Below are 20,143 nucleotides of genomic sequence, written 5' to 3' on the forward strand. Positions count from 1 at the left end.
AGGATAGGGGTGAGGACCTGGAGTCCCAGGGAGGAGGTGGCAGTTAAGCCAAGCAGGAGAGGAACAGGAGCAGAGGGTGGGGACTCTAATGACCAAGCAAGAGGACAGAATGTGCTGAGGCCAAGGGGCCAAGCTTGTGTGGTTCTGACTGGCCTTCTCCTGTGCTGTCAGCCTCATAAATGGCCCATGAGTTGGACTTGATCCTATGTCCAGCAGGACAGGCAGAGCTGAGCAGGCAGCTCTAGCAGGAGTGGGAGCCAGGCTGAATCATTGCTTCTCCACCTGGGCCTGGAATTGGCCCTTTGCCCTCAGTCGGGACTGGCACGTGCCAGCCCTGGGTTTCCACACCTTGCTTTACCACAGGCTCTGGGCCCCCTGCATCATGTCACCTCATCAGAACCAGGTGTGCCTTCCGGGTCCCCCTGCCCAGCCCCAGGGATGGACGTACCTACTCACAGTGGATGTTAGGTGGTGCTTAAGGGGGTTAGGGGTGGGGCTCCGTTATCACCCTGGATTGGCTGCTTGCCCGTCCGGGAGAGCTGCTTCTGCTGGACACTTCAGACGACTGGAAGCTTGTTACTGAATGCACCCTCATCCTTCAGGATAAAGGGACCCTGGCTACAAAGCTGGGTTCATACCCCGAGGAACTTTGAGACTGGAGAGGGCCCTTCCCTATCCAGGCGTTTTGCTGGGCTGTGAAATTCAACCTTTGTGGCATAGGCTTGTAGGCCATGGTGTGCTGCCAGGAGCAGAGGCTAGCGGGCTGCTCCAGTGGCATGCCTGTTGGGGGCAGCTGCTGCTCAGTGCTCCTGAGTGCAACATGCCTGGGGGTGGGACTGTCTGGGGTGCTGAGCCCCAGGAGGGAGAGCCCAGAGTACGGGAAGGGCCCTAGACTTTACCACTTCCCCTGCGCCCATGCTATTGTAAAGGGATTTTAGGCCACTTCCCAGGCCTGAAAAAGAAAGGGTACTTGCTGCTGGTACAGATCTAGGCTGGAGGCTCTGTTCCCTTTGCCTGAGTAGCTTCTTTGGGTCCTGGCAGTTGTGTGTGATGGGTGTTAGTGTCTTCCTCTGCCCCACGTTTGGCCGATTCACGATCCGTCCCCCTGGACTTATAGGAGGTCCCAAGTCCAGATGCCATTGGTGGTGCCTTATTTGAAGGACATGATCAGTGCTTGCTGTGTAGCTCCTGGGAGCCTCTCAAGAGCTGGGCTCCTGTTGGGACTCTCGGCTCCTGCTCACATCTCCCTAGATCAGTGGCCTCTGGGGTCTGCTGGTGCAGAGCTAGGTGCTTCCCTGTCCCTTTTAGGTAGACAGACTGTTGCTTTCCTAACAACTTCCCCAGAGCTGCTTGGCCCGGAGGAGCTGCAGTGTGCTATGTAAGCCTTGTGGTCATCAGGGAGACCTTGGGGGAGGAAATGACACCATAGAGGAAGGGCCCAGCCTGAGAAAGGGACAGGGGAACATCACGCCTGAGAGGGGTGGGTTGGCTCATGGTGACAAGCATATAAATGTCATGGTAGACACCATGGAAGGCGATTGTTTCACTGCTGAGTGGCTCCCAGGCCCCTGTGCAAAGGCAGAAGCCTCTCTAAAGGTACAGATTTGGGTGGGGCCTCACTACTGGGAGGTGAAAGAAGGCAGGCCCAGAGGGGTAGAGAGTCCTTGCCAACTACCTCAGAGGGAGGCCTGATTTCTGCCCTAGCTGTTTATTGTCATGGGATGCCCAGTACAGGCCTGTGCTTCAGTAGGCAAGAGGACCTGGAAAGGTGGTACAGCCTGATAAACAAGGCCTCACTTATCGTTGGGATGGCTGTTTCTCAGAGGACGGTGGATGGCCTCAGTATGTGTCTTATCAGTCACCAGGAAGGGCTGTGGTGCCACCTGACACATTACCATCCTGGCCATGAGCTTGCAGGACTGACTAGAGTCTGCCAAGCCCTGTGCCGGCATGCTCCCACTATCAGCTATGGTAGGTGACCTTGGTGTCTCTAAAACATATAAGCAAGCGGTGTTCTCTTGGTTAATTCTTCACTTGCCCCCATCAAATGTATGTGTCCCCAGGAGATCTGTACTGTACTCCAGTTAAAGAGCTCAGGAGCCAGAATTCTGGACCCTGAGGCCTATTAGGGAAGACAGTGAACAGAGCCACTGAGGGCCTCACCTGTGTTGGAAGGTCAGTCTGCACTGAAGATAGAGCCTGCTGCTGCTCCCTCTCATGTCTGCTCTCTACACGGGCTCCATCTGCATCAACCTCTGCTTCCTTTCTTTACTAGCCTCAGTGGACAGCAGTTCTGTACATTACCTCATATCCCATCCAGACAAGGTGGTTCCCTAGGAGGCAGGAAGAACACAGATTGTCCAAAGCTGGCTTCTAGTGACTGCAGACTACCATAGTGGCTGTGACCCCAACACACAAAGGATCACGCACGGTCAGGTGCTGGAGAGATGGCTCAGTGCTTAAGAGCACTGGCTGCTCTTCCAGACCTAGGTTCAACTCCCAGCTCCCTCACAATAGCTTACAACAATTTATAAGGAACTTCAGGGGATCTGATGCCCTCTTTTGACCACATTGGCCACCAGGAATGAACATGGTACACAGACTTACTTGCAGGCAAAACACTCATGAACATGAAATAAATCTTAGGAAAAAAAGTTCATGTCAGAGCTCAGAATATAGTTCACAGGTTTGACTGCCTAGCATCTAAAAAGCCGTGGGTTTGATCAACAGCACCAAATAGACCTGGGTGTGGTGGTGTACGCCTATTATCCCAGTATTCCTGAGGTAGAGGCAAACAATGACTTCCCTGGCCATGTAGTCAGTTCTAACTTGGCTTGGGCTATGTGAGACTGTCGCAAATATTTTTTGTCAAGGTTTGCCTGGGATACATGAGTTTTAGGCTACCCCTGTCCCTGTCTCAAAAGAGCAAACATTCATATTGATGGCCCCCACACCCTCTGATGACTGGCTCTGACTATAAAAGCCTGAGATTATAAAGGCAGCAATTTGTAGCTTGAGGAGTTGGGACTAACTTCTATATGGGTGTGACTTGTCCCAGCCCAGGGAGAAGTGTCAATCTCTACCGCCACTGCCATCTAGACATTTAGTTTTGTTTTTCTCTCTTACAAAGCACAAGGCTGTCAAGGTGGCTCAGTGGACAAAGGTGCTTGCCACCCAAGTGAGGAATCCTGAGTTCAATCCCCAGAACCTGTGTAAAGGGGTAAGAAAAAGATAAGTTGTTCCCTTACCTCCACACTTGTGTGTGGAATGCACACCCTCACACACAGCATATAAGCATACTAATGAGTCTGGCATGGAACACGGAGTGTGGGGAGAAGCCTGGTCTACAGGGGAGGCTCTGACCTCCCTGCTCCTCAGGGGGCTGCTGGCTCCCTGCATGTTCATGTCATCTTGATGTATTCGTACAGACTTCTTTTTCTTCTGCAATGCTGGGAGATGGCCATACTAAGCAAGTGTTCTACACTTGCCACCCCCCAGCCCCAATATTCAGTATTTTTTAAGATCACTGTGGTGGATACTGGAGAAATGGTTCAGTGATTAAGAATACTGGCTGCAGTTCCAGAGGACCCAGGTTCAATTCACAGCACCCACGTGGCAGCTCACAACTCTTTAACTCCAGTTCCAAAGGACTTGGCACTCTCACACAGAGACACATGCAAGCAAAACACCAATGCACATAAGAAAGATCACCATGGTGTAAGCACTTCCAATTATTTTATGAAAAGGATTTTTTAAATGCTTTTGGTGTTGATTTTGTGGTATTTGACTCAAATACTGTTAATACTGCACAATTAAGAGAACTGAGTTTCTACATGTAAATTTTATTTAGTTTTCAAATAAATAATACATTTACATGGCTCAACATTCAAAGGATTAAAAAAGACGCAGGCTTGGAAACAATCACTGGCCAGCTGTTTGTCCCAAGTGAGAACCTGTCTCTGCCCCTCCTAGAGTGGCACACACAGCGCCCCACCATGCAGTGTTCTCTTATCTGTAAACCGTACCGTACTGACAGGCCATAGGAACTCCATACCACCTGAAGACTGCCTGTGGGAGCCCACAGTGTGCTCCGCTGACTGACACACATCCTGTGGCATTACAGGCATGTGTTCACACTCACAGACAGTGGTGCCCTCCCTCTGGTTTTACTTGTTGCCATTCTGGGGACTGAAGCCAGGGACTGACTGACTGCTAGGCAAGGCCTGGATCACTGTGCTGGATGCACAGCTCTGGTTTTGGTCCTGTCTAAGCTTCAGATATGGCATTTTTAGTGTTGGGGTTTTGGACTGAGGACCCATCAGAGGCGTTCTCAGAGGCTGTGCCTGTGGGGTTTCCCTGCTGGAGGTTAATCTGTGAGTTGCCCCCTCGCCTCCTTTGTCTATCTTTGTGTTGCGTTTGTTCCTACTAGTTCAACACGGATCCCAACGTTGTGGCAATCATGACTCTCTCTCTGGTTGTTTACTCTTAAATTCAGGTTTTTTTGAGACAGGATCTTTGCAGTCCAGGCTGGTCTGGAACTTGTGACAATGCTGCCTCAACTTCCAGAGTGCTGGGACTGCAGGCATACTTGGAGTCCATGTAGGTAGGGATTTTGATCTGTCTTCCATCACTAAGTCACATCCTAGCCCCACACAGGAGTTCTAACTTACAAGCTCTACATTTTGAATATGTAAGATCTCCATATGGGTTTTCTGTGGCTATCTCATCATCTTGAGTATAGAAAGCAAAGGCAGGCTTTCTGGGCTAAGTGGAAACAGTGGGCACAGTGGGGCGCAGTGGCTCCCTCCCCTGCGATGCTTATGGAATGCTGTGGTGCTGACTATAGGGTGCTGCCTGGATGCTTGGGGTAAAGGCCCTGCCACGGTCTGGGCTGTACCAGGCATGCTGGCCCTTGCTGGGGCAACTCCAGGAGTTTGTGGCATCAGCACAGGTTAGCAGATTTGCCAAACTGTGTCCAGGTGCATGTTCACTGTGTGACTGCAAATAAGGTACCCAACCTCTCTGTGGCTCACAGACTAACCATATTCTCCTTCCTGGGCTCTAGAGAAGGGACATGAAGCTGGGAGACCTGAGCAGTAATGTGGGATGTCTGTGGGTACTGTCATGATTTTAGGAATCCCCGTCTCCAAGAGAAGCATCCTAGTGGGTTCTGAAAGAGCTGTACTCACGGGCTTCTCCAAGAGAAGCATCCTGGTGGGTCTGACAGAGCTGTACTCACAGGCTTCGTTGTATAGACTCTGACGTCTGTAGCAGGACATGGTAGTGCACACCTACAATCCTAGAAACATCAGCAAAGGCCATCCGTGGCTAGCTACATGGTGAACTGGCGGCCAACCTGGGCTACAGAAGACTGACTCAAAACAACAAAAGACTAATGTCTTGAGACTGCCCTTCACTCTGCCTTCTTTGGAGCATTGCCTCTAGGACTGCCAGAGGGTGTGTGTTGCTGTGGAATGCCACGGTCCACTGTACCATCTGTGCCAGCTGCTTCAAAGCGCCAGGCCGTGGCACTCTGCTGCAGTGTGGCTGGGCTGCCGGGCTTCCTGCAGGCCTCCCAGCTCAGCCAGCAGACACAACAGCTGAGAAAAGGAAGAGTTTGCATGATCTCAAAGCACAACTAAAATTTAAAACTAAAAAGAAAATCACCAAAATCACTGAAGTTAAACCTAGTCTAAAAGTGTCCACTTAACTTGGGTTTAATTGCACTGTCGTCCCATGGGCTTAGGGGAGTGCTGCCACTGTGAGGAGCCAGGCAAGGCACACCATTCACAGAAGAGGATCAGCCCACTCCGGGCTGCCTCTGCCATCACTGAACTCTTAAAGAGGAGTCTATAAAATGAAGTACAGTGAAGGCTCCCAGCGCGCATCACTGCTGAGACCTGAAGCCTCTATCATTACTGCCGGGGCCCTGACACATGCTTAGTAGAAACAGACATCAAGTACCTGCCTAGACCAGGTGGACTAAAACAAGCAGCCAGTCTGGAGCAGTGACAGGGACCTGGTGGGCAGCCTGCCCTTGAAGTTCAGGTGCTCTGTCCCAAGCACTGTGATGGGACACTGTGAGCAGAGGCACTGTACTCCACCAGCTACTGGGGAGTCAGTGCTGTACCCTCTGCAGACACTCCTGGGTTGGACATGATAGGGGATGGACACCCCTGCAAAGCTACAGCTAAGACAAGGTGGGCTCAGGATTAACCTCATGAAGGAACAAAAGGCCTTCACTGTTTTCAGAAGATACGTTTATCTTCTAAATTTGTGAGATTTGATTTTAAGTGAGGTATCTGATTCAGGTTTGAAACATAACAAACAAAAAGGCAATTACTAGATTCATCTTTTGAGGAAGAGTCTGGCTTTAGGATGCCTACCAGTATACTAGTCAAATGTCATTCCAAAAATGTCTCTAGATGAGCTCAGCACCCCTGTACCAGACTACATGGACCATGTGGGCACCTGTGCTGTCTGCACCCATTGGCTGTTGTGTTGATTGAGGTGGGTAGCTACCCTGAGTGCGGGCGACAAGATGAGGCTAGGGTGTGTGTATGTTTACCAAGCACAGCCCACACCCATCCTGCATGGGTACTTCCCCCCCTGGGATGTCCACTGTGGGATGTGCACTGCGGCCTGTATCTCTAAGAGAGAAGTGTGGGATCCCTGTGATAAAGTCAACACCGTCACCAAACACCCTTTGGCTGTAAGCGCCGACCTGTAGGCCATTTGGTCTGGGGATCTGGTATGGACATGTGCCCAACTCTTCCTGTCTTTGAGTCACCTGCCTCTCGCCGTGCCCTCTCGGCTCCCACACCAGGACCCGCAGTTGCTGATAAGAATTCACTGTGCTGCACAGGTAACTAGTGCATGCAACTGAGCAGCAGCCACTGTTCCCACTTGGAGGTGACCTTGGCAGGATTTCAAAGGTGCCGCCCCTATAGCAACAGTGGCTAAGGCTGTGAGTTCTGTAATGAGACCAAAACAAAGACAGATGAAAGCAAGTGTGGGCTGTCCGGCCCGGTGGATGAGGCACGTCCATGAGCCACCGGGAGCTAGCGGCCTCCATCCCAGACCAGCTTCCTCCTCCACTGGCTGCCTGGGTTCCTTCAGATCACTTCCCACTCGTCCTCCAGCTCCTCAGGATGGGCGGTGGCTGCCTGGCTGTTCTGGGTGTTGTGTGAATGGCTGAACGTCTTTGTCAGTCGCTGAAGGAGACAGCCAGAGGGGCCCACTGCCCATAGCTCGTCTGATGAGGTCACTGCAAAGAAGACAGTCAGTCTTGTAAATGGCATAGTCTGGGACAAAAGGGCATGGGTGGTGACCAGCCCTGGGTCTGGTCTGGATAACATTATGGCTCAGGGATGAGGAAGAGCTGGCCGTTCATCTCTCCAGCCTGTGCTGAGTTCACTCAGTGTAATTTCTTAGGTTTTTGTTTTTTTGAGACAAGAGTCTTATACTATAGCCCAGATTGGCCTGGAACTCACTATGTAACCCAGGTTAGCCTAGAACTCACAATCTATCTCCTCAGCATTCCAAGTGCTGGGATTACAAGTGTGTGTAGCTGTGCAGGCAGCTTGCTCTAAGCTGTGGACAAAGCTTCTGCTCCTGCAGACCCTGTGTCTGGGTCCCTCGCACAGGTAGGCCCTGTGCTTGGCTCTGGCTGAGGGAATGTGGTGCTGAGTTGGAGCAGGCTCTTCACATCCCCTCACCACCCACACCCCCGCCGCCCCACCATATACCTTCCCCCAGGAGACACCAAGTCTGCCGTGCCCCAGCACCTACCTGTGAAACAGGACACACTTCCTGGAACTTTCTTCCAGTAGTCCCCAGCAGGGTTCTTGTCTGTGACGCCATAACGACGGGCAAGGTCACCATTTGGGCAGCGGGCCCACACGGTCCTGGTGCTCAGTGCCAACTGGCAGGCCTGCAGTCCTGTGGGCAAACTTGGTATCAGCTCACCTCTGGAACATGCATGCAGAGCACCATTCTGCTCTCTCCAGACACTGTCGGCTATGTGGGCTTCTCGTGGTGACACTGTACTGTGCTGGGAATCCGGGCAGAGAGTGCCCAGGAGGCTGGTCGAGCCACACGTGAATTGGAGCACTGAGAAAGCTGCATTCCCACACACCCTACAGTAGGCTAAAGTAGGTTCTCCCAGCAAGGAATGCCCTTCAGGTCTTTACCTGGCTCTTGCTTCAGAACATCTCAGACCCAATAGCATACCCAGGACCTCTATATGGGTGGGTGACAGCGTGTTTGACAGACAGTGGTGCTGGGAGACCTCAAGTTAGACTGATTTCAGTTCTTGTCTTACGTGGCTGTGTGGGGAACAATAGACTAGCTCTGGATTGTTCCTACCTGGCACGTGCTCCCAGTCTGTCCCCACGGGCATCTCCTCTGTGATTCCAGTTCGCACATGCACGTTCCATCTGCTGTCCAGGGCCCACAACATCTGATCATTGGGGCTAGAATGGACGCTGACCAAAGTGATCCCAGCAAGCTGGAAACAGGAAGGGACAGTCCTCAGAGAAGTTCTCAGAGAAGGGCAAGAGGTTTAGGGAGCAGGAGGCATGACAGTGACTGCACAAGGTCAGCCCCACATGAGGCTGTGTGGAACAGCAGTCATGAGAAGGGGCAAGGCTGGATGGGCTCCTCGGTGGTTCTGCACCTGGCATGCAGTCTCACAGGAAAGAAAGACATTTACCAGGCCATCCTCACAATGTCACACAGCAAGACTGTGGGGTATCCCAGCAGACAATTTCAGCTGGCAATGTAGAAATGCAGATGTCTGGATAAGGGAGTGAAGCAACCGGAGAGGAAAGGGACTGCAGCCCACAGGGCAGACACAGCCCCGCAGCAGCCTGCCTGGCCATCGCACATTCACTTTGCGCAAGGGCAGCCTCCAGCATGGCCAGCTCACCTGAGCCCCAACATCTACCTGAAGGCTTCCTCTTCGCTCTATCAGTCCTCTGGCCTGTGCCTTTATGTCAAGTACAGGAAAAATGTCAGGGATGTTTCCTGCAGTCCCTGGACCATGGGAGATGGAGGCAGAGATGTTTCTAGGATTGTAGGTGTGCACTACCATGTCCTGCTACAGACGTCAGAGTCTATACAACGAAGCCTGTGAGTACAGTTCTGTCAGACCCACCAGGATGCTTCTCTTGGCTGGGTACCAGGCTGGCTGCCCCTTTGTACAGGTCAACATGCTATGGAGTTTATAGGCAAGAACAAAACCCTTCAAAGTTGCTTGCTGTCCTAACACAGGCCACTCCATAGAGAAACAAAGTCCTCATGGTTTTCAGGGCAGAGTCAGTCATCCAGAGTCCTTGTTGGAGGAAGTGTGTTGCTGTGGGGTGGATTTAGACAGATCCTCTTCAGACCCCAGCAAAACCAGCACTTGTAGCTGTAGGGTAGATACTGCAGGAAAATGCTCAGGAATAGGTCTCCTCAACAACTCTCACATCCTGTCTTTCCTGAGCAGGTAGGTAACAACAACTGGGATTGCTATCTGTCCACTAGACAGGTCTACAGAGCTAATTCTAGGACAGCCAATGCTATACAAAGAAACCCTGTCTCAAAGAAACAAAACAAAACAACACCACCTCCCACCCAAAAAACAAACAGATAAATAAAGAACAAAGAGAAAAACTAAAGCATGCCTGAAGGCACACACACACACACACACACACACACACACACACGAACACACACACACACACATACACGCTCGTGTGCGTGCAAATTAAAATAAAAAGCTTTGAAAATTAATGAAACAAAGAGTTGTTTCTTTGAAAAGTTAACTAAGTACAATTCATAGACAGCTAACTAGAAGAAAAAGAGAAGACAAATTATTAAAATTAAGATGAATGTTGCAAAAATTAAGGGAATGTTGTAAAAAATACCAATGAAATCTAGAGGATCCAAGATTTCCAAAAATCTGTATTCAAAAACTCTACAGGAATTCTTAGACATAAGGATGAATTCTTAGACATATATGACCTATAGACCTACCTCAAGAACACACAGAAAGCAAATGCTTTGATAAGAAATGAGGTAAACAGTAGAAACAATCGCCTCCCTAGACAGAAAAGCCCAGAGCAGAGGGCTTCATGGTTTCTTTCAGAAGACCTTAAGAAAGGAACAAACAGCCAGTCCACAGGCAGAGGACCTGGATGTATCAGACACATGCTGTGGAGCTAGGCAGCATCAGACTCCTACCAAACAGACAAGCACAAAATAAAAAGGGAAACTACAGACCAATTTCCCTGATGAAAATAAATATTGAAATTCTCAGTAAAATGTTTGCAAAGTGAATTCAAGAAGATAAAAAGACATAAATCTCAATAAAGTGTGTTTTAATTTAAAGATGCAGGAGTGGGTCATGCAAGTCAATACATTACAATACATAGATAAGACAGAAATCAAGCTGGGCAGTGATGGCAAATGCCTTTAATCCCAGCACTTGGGAGGCAGCAGCAGGCAGATTTCTAAGTTTGAGGCCAGCCTGGTCTACAGAGTGAGTTCCAGGACAGCCAGTACACAGAGAAACCCTGTCTCAAAAAAACAAAAACCAAAAAAGACAGAAATCACATCTCTGAAGATGTAGGCAAGGCCTCTAACACAGTTCAGTATCACTTCATAATAAAAGCTCCAAAGAAACTAGAAATAGAAGGAATACACCTCAACATAATAAAAGCTGTATTCAACAAACCTATAGCCAACATTATATAAAGAGAGAAAAATTGAAAGCACTTCCTCTGAAATCATGAATGAGGCAGGATGTGGACTCTTCAATCTTGTTCAATATAGTGCTTGAACTCTTAGCTAGACTGCAATAAGCAAGATAAACAGATAAGGTAGATATGGATAGGAAAGGAAGAAGCTGAGTTACCCCAATTTGCAAATGGCAAAGTTTGATCAAAAACCTGAACCCCAATATACATTATAAATAAAGCAGTAGGATAGAAAATTGACATTAAAAACCTAGGTGCTTGTATTATGGAACTGGAGTGATGATGCAGCCATTAAGAGCACTGGAAGCTAGAAGACCTCAGCCCGGGTTAGGTCAAGCACCAACACAGGAGGGGCTCGCACTGACTGTATCCCAAGCCCAGGGCATCTGATGCTGTCCGGCCTCCTCAGCACCGGCAGGAATGTGGTGAATACACATCCAGGCAGGCATGCACATGCACAAAGGATCTTTAAAAAATTAGGGGCTTTTCTTTCTTTTTTTTTTTTTAACCATTTCTTTAAAAAAAAGATTTAATTTAAAAAAATTTTTTTTTATTTTTTTTATTCGATATATTTTTTATTTACATTTCAAATGATTTCCCCTTTTCTAGCCCCCCACTCCCCGAAAGTCCCATAAGCCCCCTTCTCTCCCCCTGTCCTCCTACCCACCCCTTCCCACTTTCCCGTTCTGGTTTTGCTGAATACTGCTTCACTGAGTCTTTCCAGAACAAGGGGCCACTCCTCCTTTCTTCTTGTAACTCATTTGATGTATGGATTATGTTTGGGGTATTCCAGTTTTCTAGGTTAATATCCACTTATTAGTGAGTGCATACCATGAGTCACCTTTTGAGTCTGGGTTACCTCACTTAGTATGATGTTTTCTAGCTCCATCCATTTGCCTAAGAATTTCATGAATTCATTGTTTCTAATGGCTGAATAGTACTCCATTGTGTAGATATACCACATTTTTTGCATCCACTCTTCTGGTGAGGGATACCTGGGTTCTTTCCAGCATCTGGCAATTATAAATAGGGCTGCTATGAACATAGTAGAGCATGTATCCTTATTATATGGTGGGGAATCCTCTGGGTATATGCCCAGGAGTGGTATAGCAGGATCTTCTGGAAGTGAGGTGCCCAGTTTTTTCTATAAGCTAATAAACTTCTTGAGAAAGAAATCATAGAAGCTGGGCATGGTGACACATATCTGTAATCCCAGCATTTGAGAGATGGAGGCAGGAGGTGACTTCAAGGTCACTCTGGCCTACACAGTTTTGAGACCACACTGGATACATGAAACCGTGTCTGCAAACTCTATAAAAGGAGCTAGAGAGCTGGCTTGTCAGTTATGAGCTCTTGCTACTTTTACAGAGGACCTGTTTCCGTTCCCAGCACCCACGTGGTGGCTCATACTGGCTATAATAAACCTAGTTCCAGGGATCCGATGCCCTCTTCAGAATTCCACTGGCACTGCATGACTATAATGCATATACATACATGCAGGCAAACACTTTCATGAATAAACGACAACAAAAACCCTCTAAAAAAGTATCAGGAGGAATGGGTACATGACTGTTAGTCAAGCACTTCCATGTAGCATGAAGACCTGAGTTCAGACCCCCAGCAGCAGGTGAAAGCTGGGCATGGCAGCGCACATCTGTAACCATGGAGACAAGCACATCAATCCTGAGGCTTCACTCATTAGCCAGTCTAGCTTAAATGTTGGCACCAGGTCGGTGAGAAATACTGTTTCAAACCAGCCAACTAATCAACCAACCAACCAACCAACCAACCAACCAACCAACCAAGAATAACAACAAGAAAGCAGAGGCACATGATGCTGACATGCACGGCATGCACTCACATGTACACACACATATGCATATGCCACACACACAAAGTGGAGTAAAAAATTTATTCATAACAGCATCAACAAACCAACAAGCAGGAGCTGGAGAGATGGCTGAGAGGTTGAGAGCACTGATTGCCCTTCCAGAGGTCCCAGGTTCAATTCCCAGCACCCACATGGCAGCTCACAACTGTCTGTTACTCCAGACATTTGACACCTTCACACAGATATACATGCGGGCAAAATGCCAACGCACATAAAATAAACAACTTACAAAAGACAAACAAGTAAAAAGCAACAACAGTAGAAGATATAAAAACTCTAATGATTTCAGAAGATATAAAACCTCTAACCAGGGAGGTGAGAAAGCACTACAATGAAACTATAACACTGACGAAATGGCGGGAGACCCTTAAAAAATGGAAAGACCTCCCACGCTCATGGACCAGCACGGAAAGATGAAACTGTTCATAGGACCACACCACACTGACGGCAGTGGCATTTAAGTAACATTTTACATGTAGTTTGGCTATCTGTCAGCTCTCAGCCTTGGTGCGATAATGTTTGCTCTGCCGGGCCAAGTCTTCAGCATCGGCAGAGCACACAACACTGGAGGGCCAATAATGTCGCTGCTCAGAGGAGATGGCTGGGGAGGGTGGCTGACAGCCAAGCAAAGATGGATCAGGAAGAAGCAGAGCCTGCTCAGGGTGGGGCCAAGCAGGAGTAGATGCCTGAGAACTCCTTTAATTCAGCCAGAGAGCCCGTAGTGCTATAACAGACTACACCATTATTTGCTCTAGCTCTAGAAGCACCCCAAATACGGACATAAATCTCTGCAAACTCCATTCTGAAACCTGCTAAATACAACTAAAAATATTTTTCCCAAGTCCTCCTAAGCACTAGCAAGTCTAAAAAGTGAGTCATTTGTTTTTAGTACTTTGTCGAAACTTCACCCTAAAACCACTATCAGAGGGGGGTATGAACAGAGACCAGGAAACCAAAATAGACGCTTCTGCTCCCTTGATGCGCCCATGGCCCCTCCCCCTCTGTGCTCCGCCTCGGCTCAGCTGGGAAGACATCCCAAATGAGACACACGCCTGAGCGGAGGTGCAAAGGGCCAGAGGATGCACAGGCCACTCATCGTCTGCTATGGCTCCACACACACTCCCTGTTGGTCTCATCGTTAACCCGTGAGTGACATCAGGGAGCTCAAGAAGTCCATGCGCTCCGGGAGTGAGTGTCCCCACACAGGTCTAGGGCCCGAGAGCCAGGGGAGGGAGCCAGGCCAGGTATCACACACCCATGTCTGCATTCAGCTCTGTCACTCATGAGGCAGATCACCAGAGCTCGGAGAGGCCAACAGGCAGAGCGTTCCAGGGTCAGAGCTGCCGGGCTGTGCCCAGGACAAGGAAGAGCAGCACCGCCAAGGAGGGAGTTTTATAGGGTGTTGTAAGTTGAGCAGGAGTGCAAACTGTTGCAGGTGTGTGTGTGTGTGTGTGTGTGTGTGTGTGTGTTAGGGGGCAGGCTCTGGTTGTCAGAATGGTAGGAGGCTGTGGTTCAGCTGTTCTGCTGAGACAAGGGGTCAGTCAAACAGACGTCTGAGAATTCAGTTTTCAGTTTCCGGAAGGGGCTGGAAGGGTCATCCATCTTGGTGTTTTAGGTGACTCTATCTTGGGCCAGAGCTCAGGGCGGCTCCATACCACCTCCTGAACCACTCTGAGCTGGAGTAGCTTTCTTTGTCACTTGGAGACAGAAAGCTGGGTGTTGTGGTGCACACCTATAGTCTTAGCACCTGGAAGGCTGGATTTAAGGTCAACCTTGGCTACAGATAGAGACCGTTTCTCAGCAAAACAAAAAGCCAGGCATGGTGCCACAGTCACTCAGCACTCAGGGTGAAGAGGCTGGAGGATCAGGAGTTCAAACTTATCTTTGGCTACACAGCAAATTCCAGATCGGCCTATAGACAGGAGACCCCCATCTTTAAAACACCAACAATGAACCAAATATAAAGGAAGAAGGGAAAGGAGTGGCTGCTTTCTGCATGGCCACAAAGAAGGACAGATGTTTAAAGCATGCAGGCTGCCTCAGGGGATCATCTGTAATAGCTCAGTGTCACCCCTAACCTTAGAAATGACAGTCATGGGGCTGGAGGCATGGCTCAGCAGGTAAGAGCACACTGACTGCTCTTCCAGAGGGCGTGGATTCAATTCCCAGCAACCACATGGTAGCTCACAATGTCTGTAACTCCAAGATCTGACACCCTCACACAGACATACATGCAGGCAAAATACCAATCAAAGCATATTAGGAATAAACAAACAAACGAACGACATGGTCAGTGCCACACCTTCAGGAGTGCGCCGCCGGACAGAGCTGTGTCTGCCCTCTCCGCATACAACAGATATATATACTGTGTATCTGTGGGAGAGGGAGTTCACTATGCCTGGGAAAGTGAAAACAGATGCTTTCACATTGGATCCTGGGGAGAGAGAGAAGCTTTGTGTGTGTGCGTGGGGGTGGTGGTGGTGTATGAAGCACTCTCCCAGGAAGGACCCTTTCCTTTAGCCTATTTTTTGCCCCTAAAAAGGAGAAGTTAGAGGATGTTGTTCCAACTTCACCAGCAAGTGGCCTTACTGCTTTGCTTAGAACAGGTTAAGGGCCCATCCAGCACACAACTATATTATGAGGCAGAGCCTTACTGAGACCCACACCTGCTCCTCCTAGTGTAGGCATCTGGTTTCACATTCCCAGGCACAGTGAACTCCCTCTCCCACAGATACACAGTATATAAGGTGGTATGTGGAGTGGGCAGACACAGCTCTGTCCGGTGGCACACTCCTGAAGGGTCCATGTCCAGCGGCCACGTGGAGCCACTGCTGTACTCAGAGAACAGCTTTCGGGTCCTTTCACCGGACTTTATTCCATTTTAGCATTTTCCTGCGCCAAGCTGTTGATCACCTTCAGATCATTCCAACTAAAGCTTCCTCCCTCAATTTAGTTTTGTTTTCTTGAGGTTATTGTGGAATCAAGATGAAGAAAGGAACAGAGGCTTGTGGTTTGACACACGTCCCCCCAGGATGCACAGAGGTTCCTGTGGCAGAGGCCGGGGACAAGGTCTCTGGCAGCACAATTGCAGTCTAGCTCTTCAACGTGGCCACTGCTATGTCCCCAAGCTCTGCTCACAGCCCACTGCCACCGCATGTCTCCAGCGAGGCTTCACTGTAGTCAGTAGAGCTGAGAGCTATCAGCGGAATATCACTATCAAGCAAAGCACTGCACACAAGAGCATGGGGAGGAAATAAGGATTAGAACAGAAACAGACAAAATATAGGAAAACAATATAGAAAACCAGAAAAACCAAAGATGGTATTTCAAAATGAAGATAAAGTGGACAAAGTCTGTGTGGGCTGAGAAAAAAGAGGAGCAGGAGGCAGCTTCGCAGCCAGGCACCTGCACATAAGCACCATGAGCACAGTTCAGACCCCAGAGCCCACTGTCATACAGAAATAAAAGGACCATGAATACCATGTGGACACTGGATGTCAATAAGTTAAATGGCACAGATGAACACATTACTACAAAACCAGAAACTGCTCAATTTGAATCAAGCCTAGAATAGACACAATAAATAAAGAGACTGGGTCAGTAACCGCAGGACTGGAGAGGAGGCTCAGCAGGCAACACTGCTCTGCACAAGCCGGATGCCCTGTGCTCCGCAGCTGGAGCCCAGTACAACAGGAGAGGCCACCAGCTGGAAGCCGTCTCCGATCTGCACATGCCCACTGAGATCACCATAGCATGTACAAGTCCACCACACACCACACACTCACAATAGTAATAATAAGAAAATAGATAAATAGATAAATAAAATAAAAATTGAACAGCTATAACAACAACAACAACAACAACAACTCTCATAAAGACATGCTCAGAACCTTAGTTTGGACGTCAACACCCATCCTGGGCAGCTCGCAACCATCAGTAACTGGAGCACTGGGAGATCTAATGCCTCCTTCTGACCTCTCTGGGCATATACATGGTATATACCCACCTAAACACATAAACAAACAAACAAAAAATCTTAAAAAGACAAGTTAAATTCCAAAGGCAGAGGCAGGTAGATCCTTGAGTTTGAGGCCAGCTCATCTACAGAGTATGCCAGTCTGGGCTACATAGTATGACTCTTACCAACCAACCAACCAACAACCAACCAACACAAAAAGACAAGCCCAAGCTAATATTATTACCTTGATAAATTCTGACAAATGCTTAGAAACTCTGTAACACTAACCCTCCATAAGCTCTTTCAGGACAGAAGAGAAGACATTCAACAGTGTCTTTCTTTAGAGCAGTGATGGGGACTGAGTGCAGGGCCTGCTACATACCTGGCAGAAGTTCTACTACTAAGCTATGCCTCCAGTTCCCTCCAGTTCCCAGTCAAAGATGAATGCTCCTCAGGAATGTGAAGGTAAAATCCGCAATGGTGCCAGCAAAGCAAACCTGACAGTGTACACAACACAAAGGGTTACGCATCACCACGGCATAGCATCTACCACAGGAATGAAGTGCCGGGGAAGCTGTGTTCACTGGACTTGTTTGGTGCTGTGACAAAATATCCCAGGAACCAAAGGAGGGAAGGGGCAGGTATGGTGGCACATGCCTGTTTTCCTGTTGGTGCGAGTTCAGGGCAAGCCTGGTTTACATACTGAGTGCCAGACCAGCCAGTGAGACCGATCACAAACAAACAAACAAACCCCATTTGGCATGTACTAAAAATAGAAAAATTTTGGAAAAAAAAAATGAGGGGCCAGTATGTAAAGAAACTGAACCCTCACGTTCTGCTGGCAGAATGCAAAATGAAAGAGTCATTGTGGAAAACAGGAAGTGCCTATGCCTCAAAGAGCCAACCTTCCTGCAGGATCACCCTGCAGGACAGAGGAAAGCCATCTCCCTAAGATCTGCAGGCAGATGTTGGTGGGAGCCTTCACAGCGGCTAGAAAGCAGAAACAAGCCAAAAACTGTCATTTGGGGCACGACTGAACAGTGGTCTCCACTGATGGGTTGTTATGTCATAAAAGCGGATGGAGAACTGAGGCGCGCTAAGACATGGAAGAGCTCTGAGCGCATGACACCCAGAGAAGGATGTCTGTGAGGAGGTGGGTCCTTAGCAGGGTTCCATTTACATGTGGCTCTGAGGTCTCTGAGAGCAAAGGAGTCTAACTGCTGGAATCTGCTCTCGGGATGATGTTCCAGGATGGCACAGTGGTGAGGCCCAACTTTGAACACACTAAAAACAACTTGCGCTATCACTCGGAGTATACTATAGATAGGTACGTTTTATGATATGGAGATTTTAACTGCTTTTTTCCTTTATTTTTTATTAAGACATTTATGTTGGCCTGGCTGTCTTCTAGCCTTGTAGACCAGGCTACGGTCACTGGTGGCCCACCTGCCCCTGCCTCCCGAAGGCTGGGAGTAAAGCAGGCACTGGCACACCAAGCATCTCCTTTTTTCTTTTTGGTTTCTTGATACAAGGCTCCATTTATCCCAGGCTGGTCTTGAACTCACAACGTACTAGCTGAGGATGACTGTCAACTCTTTTTATTTCTACTTCCCCAAGTGCCTACATTAGCACACCAGTCCCCCCCACCTCCTCCCCTACCCCGGGGAGACTGGATCTTACTCAAGTTGCCCAGTGACCCTGGTCTCACTCTACCAAGGCAATCCTTGAATTTGAGATCCTCCTGCCTCAGCCTCCTAAGTAGCGAGGGTTACAAACCTGTACTATCAGGCCTGGCTGGATAATTACTCTTAAATATTATAAAGAAATCAGTAAAACAAAGACGAAAGAGCTGTGTGACAGTGATGTGGAGGAGGTCACCCATACACAGGTGCTGGGGACTTCACCTACAGTGAAGCTGACGGCGGCGGCACTCAGGGCTAAGCATGTGCAGTGATGAGTGTTCCTGTCAGGACGGCGTCAACTGACATGGCCGTCCTGCGCTCAGTGCGCTACTGCATGCGGAAGAAATGCAGAGCACAGTTAGAATTCATTCCGTTTAACTTTATGGCACAGGACATGCTGGATTCTTTCCCGCCTCCACAAGCATGTCTTCTGCCCCTGGTCTTTCTATACAAGATGACGTCACACCTTTCCCAGCAAAGCCACAAAGCAGAGATGAGCTGGAGTCCGAGCAATTAACTCTGAAAGTGTCATGTCAAGATTTGTTGTTGTTGTTGCCATTTGTTGTTGTTTTTATCCAGACAGGGTTGCTCTGTGTAGCCCTGGCTGTCCTGGAACTTGCTCTGTAGACCAGGCTGGCCTCGAACTCACTGAGTTCTGCCACCTGTCTCTGTCTCCCAAGTGCTAAGATTAAAGGTATGGGTCACTATCATGTAGCGTAAGTTTTTGTTTTGTTTTGTTTTTTAAATTATGTGATATGTGTGTGTGTGTGTGTGTGTGTATTTCTGGATGTATTTCTATAAACTGCATGTGTGCCTGCAGCCCAAGGAGGCCAGAAGAGGACACTGGATCCCATCAAACTGGAGTTAAAGATGGTTAATGAGTCACCATGAGGATGCTGGGAATTGCCTGGTCTTCTAGTGGAGCAGCCAGTGGTCTTAACCATTGCATTCTTGACTCACATAAGGTTTAAGAGAAATATACTTAGTACATGAACCAAGCCTATTTATTTAGGTCTTCTGGAGCAACTAGCCAAAACAAAACAAACTAAAACAAACACCCCCAAAACATGTGAGAAGACCCTATAAACTGAAAGCCAGGAAGCAGATTTTAGGATAGGGCAGTGCTGGAACTAAACCCCCACACAAAATAGACAAACGCTTCATTAACCCAGGAAACAAAATTCTTAAGTCTAGGAAAGGCACTCAGAGAAGACTAGTGCAGTGACCTCAGCTCAGTAGTCGAGGGCTTGCTTGGCATTTGTGAGGCCTGAGGTTCAATCTCCAGTTTTGCTAGAGGAAACAGCAAACCCACTAATAACAGATATTTCCATGGCAACACTTTATGCAAATTTTACTTTGTTCTTTGTATTTTTGAATAGTGTTTAAAAATTTTTTTAAAGATAATGTTCACTTGGTGACAAGTCAAAAATGTTTTTAAGAGGGGGAAAACTTGTGTTGCTCAGATAATTTCAAATAACCTGTTCAGCAGCTCTAACCTTCCCAAATACCAAATTCCAAGCTTTGAGTGTCAAGTGACTGAGCTCTCACAGGGCACACCTCTCCATGCACCCCTGGAGTCGTCCTAAGAGCGTCTTCCCCTTACTACCAGACAAGTTCTTCCAGGCTCGCTTTGCTCACCTGGACAGGAGGCTCAATCATGATCCAGGCTGGAAGCATCAGGCTGGGATTCAGAGGCTGGGTTCCAACACGGAAGTAAACCCCACCCCTGGAGTCACAGGCCCAGATATGCTGATTTCCACATGCCAAGCTGGTCAGTCTCACAGTTCCTGCAGGGACAGGAAACACATACTGTAATTAGGCTGACAAATGACAGAGCTTTCAGTTAATGTATAAACTCTACTTCAAAGAA

At 48.4% G+C, this 20,143-nt stretch overlaps 1 protein-coding gene across 3 annotated transcripts in view; it reads right to left on the reverse strand.

Annotated features, from left to right (window-relative positions):
• Positions 1-3,822: 3,822 nt before the first annotated feature.
• Tecpr2 (tectonin beta-propeller repeat containing 2) overlaps positions 3,823-20,143 on the reverse strand; it is a 104,732-nt gene continuing 88,411 nt past the window's right edge. For all 3 annotated transcript variants that reach the window (XM_052184996.1, XM_052184994.1, XM_052184995.1), the window contains exons 17-20: positions 19,912-20,060; positions 8,368-8,509; positions 7,792-7,941; positions 3,823-7,267 (exon numbers count right to left, since the gene is read on the reverse strand). In XM_052184996.1, the coding sequence (XP_052040956.1) occupies positions 7,116-7,267; positions 7,792-7,941; positions 8,368-8,509; positions 19,912-20,060 (593 nt within the window). In that variant the 3' untranslated portion in view covers positions 3,823-7,115. The remainder of the gene's footprint in view (positions 7,268-7,791; positions 7,942-8,367; positions 8,510-19,911; positions 20,061-20,143) is intronic.

Source organism: Apodemus sylvaticus, chromosome 6 (genome assembly GCF_947179515.1).
Source record: "Apodemus sylvaticus chromosome 6, mApoSyl1.1, whole genome shotgun sequence".
NCBI classification, from domain to species: Eukaryota; Metazoa; Chordata; class Mammalia; order Rodentia; family Muridae; genus Apodemus; species Apodemus sylvaticus.